The sequence below is a fragment of the Sardina pilchardus genome, chromosome 1 (assembly GCF_963854185.1).
Source record: "Sardina pilchardus chromosome 1, fSarPil1.1, whole genome shotgun sequence".
Classification (NCBI taxonomy): Eukaryota; Metazoa; Chordata; class Actinopteri; order Clupeiformes; family Clupeidae; genus Sardina; species Sardina pilchardus.
In genome coordinates, this window is record NC_084994.1 from 4,081,616 (window position 1) to 4,089,115 (window position 7,500).

Here is a 7,500-nt window from a genome sequence, read left to right on the forward strand (position 1 = left end):
CTAGAACCTGCAGTCACATACATACTAACACCATCACCGGCCTAGAACCTGCAGTCACATACACATACTAACACCATCACCGGCCTAGAACCTGCAGTCACATACACACACTAACACCATCACCGGCCTAGAACCTGCAGTCACATACATACTAACACCATCACCGGCCTAGAACCTGCAGTCACATACACAACACCATCACCAGTCTAGAACCTGCAGAGTCACATACACACTAACACCATCACCAGCCTAGAACCTGCAGTCACATACACACACTAACACCATCACCGGCCTAGAACCTGCAGTCACATATACACACTAACACCATCACCAGCCTAGAACCTGCAGAGTCACATAAACATACTAACACCATCACCGGCCTAGAACCTGCAGTCACATACACATACTAACACCATCACCAGCCTAGAACCTGCAGTCACATACACATACTAACACCATCACCAGCCTAGAACCTGCAGAGTCACATATACACACTAACACCATCACCAGTCTAGAACCTGCAGTCACATACAGTTCTGAAAAAACGCCAAGATGCCACTTCACATTTTTCTGAGGTCATCATACAGCTGCTGCGTGATATTCAAATAAGTTGACAGTCATATTAAAAAATAAGAGACCACTGCAAATTTGAATAAGACCATCATCTCAAAAGTGATTCGCATTGTTGGACTTTTATATAAAAAGTCTCGTTCCATATATGTGTCTCAGAAGTACACAGACTGCCGATAGGACCTTTTAACTCTAATAGGGGAGCTACAGCAGGCGCGTAACTGAAGCGTTCCGTTTGCGACGCGTCAAATCCATTTTAGAAGATGGGTCTATTTTTTTCGAATGTACGCGCCACTGTCGCGTCTGGTGTAGCTACTTCCATTGATTATAGTGATTATTAACTGCTGCAGCATACTGTACGTGTTGCGAACGGAACGCTTCAGTTACGCGCCTGGTGTAGCTCCCCTGTTAGACGGATCACAGCTCACCTTGACTCTGAAACTGGTGGTAAGGAGCTGCCATCAGCTGGGGACTGATGTCCTGGGGTTGTACCACAGCCAGACCCTGGGGGTGAATGGCCTGGGGTGTGGTTGCCATGGTTGCAGCCTGATTCTTGGTTTCCATGGGATACTGTGTGTACCCAACCTGAGGCTGTGCTATCACGGGAGACTGTAGAGACTGTAGAGTCTGTGCTTGGACAACAGCAGGAGTCTAGTGGAACAGGAGACGAGATGAGCTCATTTCCTGTTGATAATGATGCGTTAATGTTCTGTTCATAATAATGACTTAATGTCCTGCTAATGGTAATGAGATAATGTCCTGCTGATAATAATGACGAGTTAATGTCTTGCTGATAATAATGGTGAGTTAATGTCCTGCTGATAATGATGAGTTAATGTCCTGCTGATAATGATGAGTTAATGTCCTGATAATGATGAGTTAATGTCCTGATAATGATGAGTTAATGTCCTGATAATGATGAGTTAATGTCCTGATAGTGATGAGTTAATGTCCTGCTGATAATGATGAGTTAATGTCCTGCTGATAGTGATGAGTTAATGTCCTGCTGATAGTGATGAGTTAATGTCCTGATAATGATGAGTTAATGTCCTGCTGATAGTGATGAGTTAATGTCCTGCTGATAATGATGAGTTGATGTCCTGCTGATAATGATGAGTTAATGTCCTGCTGATAATGATGAGTTAATGTCCTGCTGATAGTGATGAGTTAATGTCCTGCTGATAATGATGAGTTGATGTCCTGCTGATAATGATGAGTTAATGTCCTGCTGATAATGATGAGTTAATGTCCTGCTGATAGTGATGAGTTAATGTCCTGCTGATAATGATGAGTTGATGTCCTGCTGATAATGATGAGTTGATGTCCTGCTGATAATGATGAGTTGATGTCCTGCTGATAATGATGAGTTAATGTCCTGATAATAACGAGTTAATGTCCTGCTGGCCAAATGATTAGACGGCATTCACACTGACATACTTTTTCACCTCCCAAACTTAATAATATGCTTGGTGGTGATTGATAATGTACATGTTGTTGCTATGGACATTATACTGTATTTAGCTAAATAGCTAGGCTCCCTGATCCCTTAAAGAGTGTCCTATGTTAGTGTTTTGGGTTGCATGCTGTGCACGTTAAATGCGCTATATAAATAAATGACTTACTTACTTACTTACTTACTTACTTAGTGCTGTCACCCTTACCTGTGCTACAGGTGGGCCCTCCGCAGGAAGCATAGTCATCTGGGGATCTTTGTGCGCATTGAAAGATCTAATCCTGTCAAAAGGAAGTACACCAAAGGCGAAGGGACACTTGGTGACTACAGGAGCAGTTTTGCTGTGTTTCTGCTAATCAAACAGATTTGAAAACTAAATTATTAAACCATATCATCCAGGAATTAAATTGTAGGTGACTGAGATACTGCTCTCAATTGTGTCTTACATTCTTCACAAACACACACACAAATGTAAATACTAAATGTACTAAATGTAAATGCAAACACACACACACACACACACACACACACACCAACACACACACACTGACTTACTTGTCATCGATCATTCTCCCAATCTTCTGTGCTCCATGGGTCATGGATGACTTGACCTCGCTAAACTTCCCACCCACACACACACACACACACACACACACACACACTGACTTACTTGTCATCGATCATTCTCCCAATCTTCTGTGCTCCATGGGTCATGGATGACTTGACCTCGCTAAACTTCCCACCCACACACACACACACACACACAGGGACGTGCACAGGGGGGTTGCTCAGGTTGCTCGGGCAACTGCCCATATGCCCTTCTCGACTCTTGTTGCCCTTCCGAGGGCAAACAATAATAATAAATCGTAGGCTGCAATGGATGCAGAATTTCACGTGGGCCTAGATTTTTTAAAAATCGCAAAAGTAAAAGTAGCCTCATTCACTTCCATTGGGGCACCGAGAGCGAAAGTCAGAAGGAGGGCAAATTCTGTTTACGTATAGGCTACTGTTGCAGCGCTTCACGCGACCGGCAACTGAGTTGAGCCTGCATGACAGTCTATCGCGGCCCTCGACGAAAGATATTGTCAGGGTTGTCTGGTGAGACCGACTGCCTCCTCAACGTTGTCGGAAAAGGTTAGTTTGTGATGTATAACAAACGAACAATAATCATCATGAAGTTGTATGATATTAATTACAATCTCCATAAATCCAGGCTGAGTTTCCTACGTTTAGCCTAATCAGACAGCCTGCAAGCAGACAAGCAGCCCGTTGTCCCATAGCAGGCTAGCCTACTATTTTTTTTGGTATAGGCATAATAGTTCGTTTCTCACATTTCGTTTTAGCAAGAAGAATGAATGATGGAAGTAGCCTAATGCATCACTGTGATAATGTGTCCGAGCAGATGTAGAGACTCAGATCGAGAGATGCCAAGTAGAAGAAAACTTCTTTTTTTATTATAAGCTACCGGTAGGTTTAGACATTAGACATAAACAAAAGAAAAACACTTATAAAAACGAAAAACACAAACATGGGACAATGCCCAATAGCTAGGCCCTTACGTACCCATACACTGACCGAGACAATGTGCCCTCTCACGGCAGAGGCCCATCTCCCGAATGAAGCGCCCAATACTCTTATATACTATTGGCGCGGACCAACACAGCAAACAATCAATCAGCGCAACCCCATATCCTCAAAGGCTAGATACTATAGGAGCGCACCACATTACTTGACCACATTCCTGTGCAATAAGAACTACTTCGCTACAGTCCCCCAAAATAACAAATAAAACAAAACTACTGAAACACCCCTGTCTCCATGAGCGCTTCCCTTATGGGAGCGCGCCCCGTCCCTTTAACTGGGTCTCACCTCCGACACTCTTGTCGCACCCCGGAAGACAGGTAGACATCAGGTAAGGACAACAATACACACTAGAATAGACAATACACAATACACAGACAAACATTGGCACAGTCGCAGCGATTTCATATAAGATGTAAATTATGCGCGCACGAAACCCGCCACAACTGTCCCGACATTATGCCTTGCATCCCCCGCTACTACAATAAAGCCATGTTTAGCGCACGGCCTATTCACCATTCCTTCGCATCATACACAGGCACAATACATAGTTATTCCTTACTTTTCAACATATGCATTTCAACCTTATTTCATTTCATTATCTCCTGTGTGTGTATACTGTATGTAGCATGCGTTCAAGTGCAAACTCAATTCTCATTGTTCTTACTGGCGGGAATGCGCCCGCTTCTGTGACAGACGCGGTGCGCTCTGTCACAATCACATTCATTATTTCATTCAAAATGGTTGAATGCCTAAATCCTATCACTAGGGTATTGAAGTAAAAATGATCACTGAAAAAAATCAGGAGAGGGAGAGACAACTCAAGTAGGCAGCAAAGGGCAGCACATCAATGCAGGGTTGGCTACGAAAAAGCCAACCAGCAGGTGAGACAGAGACTATGCACTGTGATAAAGATGACATAAAGATGACACTGTGTAGGCGAATTGATTAATTAATCAGACTCATATTTTAGCCTAGTAATGACAATTTTTCCTAGGCTAAGGCTATGTTACATCTAAGATGAGGAGCAGCCACAAGCCCCCAGACCCTGGAAAATGTGGACCAGGATGAGGCATATAGCAGATAGGCCAAGAGATGAGTTGTGTTTTTTTTTTTTTTTTTTAAGGGGGGGGGGGGGGGGGGGGGTACCCTTTTTTCAGGTCCGAGCAACTGCCCCTCAAAATTCCTGTGCACGTCCCTGCACACACACACACACACACACACACACACTGACTTACTTGTCATCGATCATTCTCCCAATCTTCTGTGCTCCGTGGGTCATTGATGACTTGACCTCACTAAACTTCTCCCCCATGGTGTCGGCATTCTTCATGCGCTGCAGAAAGGTGTCGCTCTTCTTCTCCGTATCCTGTCCTGTGACCATCGACAGAAATACCTCTCATGAGGAAATAACAGGAGACACAGGTCCACACAATGTGTGTGTGTGTGTGTGTGTGTGTGTGTGTGTGTGTGTGTGTGTGTTTGCACAGTACTTGGGTGTGTTACAATTCATGCATTCATGTAATAAGTACATGCAACATAACGAGTGCTGAGAAGCAAAGGGGCGTAAGTGACATTTTGGTCAAAATTGAGTCATATACTGTATATCACCTGAAAGCTCTTGATGAGTTCTTTCTAACTGACAAAAGTATAGAAGTAAAATATTTATAAATATGGAGTTATTGAACAAAAACCAAAGGTCTTTAATTGTGAGCAGCAGTTAGATTTGTTTAGGCTCTCCTGTGAAGTTGGTGAAATGGCCCCTTTGCTTCTCAATCTCAGCCCTCGATAAATATAATTGCACGTTTTTTTTTTTTAAAGTATATTTTTTGGGATTTTGTGGGCTTGTCATGGAAGTGAGTGGGAGAGAGAGAGTTGGGGGGTAAAGGGCCCCCGGGTGGGAAAGGGCCTGCCGGCGTACGGTGTAGGTGCCCCCTGCCAGTCGCGCCACGGCTGGGGCCTGCAAGATGTTTTATGTATACATACTAGCTAAACGTCTATACACTATAATAGTCCATGTTACCTTAGCGTACCAAGCGTTTGCTAATAGTTAAAGTGCACTAAACTCAGGACATGGCAAACAGAAAACTCTTTGCAAACATTTGCAAACGTTGAGCTGTGGTTGTGAATTTGAACACCAACTCACCTTGCCCATTCGTCACTGCAGGATTGGGTACTGGAGACTGTTGGTCTGAGAGTGACAGTTGGGTCACCGCAGTCACATGTGGATCACTGATTGGAGGTTGGGTGGTGACTGCAGTCACATGTGGATCACTGATTGGAGGTTGGGTGGTGACTGCAGTCACATGTGGATCACTGATTGGAGGTTGGGTGGTGACATCAATGACATGTGGATCACTGATTGGAGGTTGGGTGGTGACATCAGTGACATGTGGGTCACTGATTGGAGGTTGGGTAGTGACGATGACAGCTGATGGGTCCATGACTGGCGGTTGGGTGGTTGCTGAAGACTGTCGATCCACATCTTCAGGTGTGGTGTTGGCCTTTGGATCTGTGTCTTCATGTGTGATGTTGGTGTTGGCCTTTGCATCTGTGTCTTCAGGCTGAGTTGCTGTTGCGTCCCTGAGTTGCGTCCCTGTCTGCCCATCTGTGGTGGTGGCGGTGGGCTCCTGGTGGATGATGGTCATTGGAGACTTTTCATCGCTGGCTTCAGAATGGACAGCTACAGGGGTCAGAGGTGCCGGACCGTCAGGCTGATCCATCAGCTAGCTGAGTGTGGATGGCCGTCAGAGCTGTCAAACGACTGGGAAGACCAGCAAACTGTTGAAGAGTTTTGATTGACTGGGAATTACATTACATTACATTACACTACATTACATTACATTATATTACATTACACTACATTATATTATATTACACTACACTACATTACATTAAATTACACTACACTACACTACATTACATTACACTACATTACACTACACTACACTACATGACATTACATTACACTACATTACATTACATTACATTTGGCACAAACTGGATGGGAGGGTGCTCGGTGGTAGTAGGAGAGGGGAATGAGAGTTGTTTATATTCAAAATGTTGGTTAACTCCCCTCAATCTGCCAGACTTGCCAAAGGCAGCTTCAGAAGATTTAGTTTTGTCTGGTGATAGTCAGGTTATCAATTTAATTGTTTGAGTGGTGTCTGATGTGGATCTGGTGATAATGCTTGATAAAGTTGATAATCTGTTCTGATTCATCTCATTTTGAGGGCAGCCATGGCCTACTGGCAGCTCACTGCTCCGGGGTTAATGTGTGATTCACCTCACTGTGTGTTCACTGTGTGCTGTGTGTGTTCACTGATTCGGTTAAATTGGGATAAATGCAGAGAAAAGAATTTCCCTCACGGGATCAGGGTTAAGATGCAAAAGCCTCTAAATCCGCCTGACCACTTTTCTTTCAAATGAGCATTTTGTATCAGGCTCCTATAGGGTTTCGCCTACAAATCAATATTTCAGACCAGGAAGAGAATGATATTTAGTGAGTTTTGAAGCTAGATGATTGAATTAACTTACACTATGTGAAGAGCATTCACTCACCATCATTATCTCATTTTTGACAAAAGTGGATTTAGAGGCTTTTGCATCTGAACTCTTCTATTCTAATCTGTTCGGATTCATCTCACGTGGTTCTGGGAGAAGACTTACAGTCTCAGGCTCAGATTAACTAAGAAATGACTGCCTCTGTCCAACGGTACATGATAATTCTGAAAATACCTAAAACGACATAGTGCCCCTTTAAGCATGGCATTGTATTGTTGGCTGTGATAAAAAAAAAAAAAAGTTTAAAAAAACGTTTACTGCCAACACAGAACAACAAAGAAAAGGCCATCTCACTGCTAAACCATTACTGCCAATATGGAACAACATTTTTT

General features: G+C 43.6%; 1 protein-coding gene across 1 annotated transcript in view; it reads right to left on the minus strand.

Annotated features, from left to right (window-relative positions):
• LOC134081501 (uncharacterized) overlaps positions 1 to 6,123 on the minus strand; it is an 8,920-nt gene extending 2,797 nt beyond the window's left edge. The window contains exons 1-4 of the mRNA XM_062537564.1: positions 5,751 to 6,123; positions 4,843 to 4,978; positions 2,232 to 2,304; positions 999 to 1,221 (exon numbers count right to left, since the gene is read on the minus strand). Of these exons, the coding sequence (XP_062393548.1) occupies positions 999 to 1,221; positions 2,232 to 2,304; positions 4,843 to 4,978; positions 5,751 to 6,048 (730 nt within the window). The 5' untranslated portion in view covers positions 6,049 to 6,123. The remainder of the gene's footprint in view (positions 1 to 998; positions 1,222 to 2,231; positions 2,305 to 4,842; positions 4,979 to 5,750) is intronic.
• Positions 6,124 to 7,500: the final 1,377 nt, after the last annotated feature.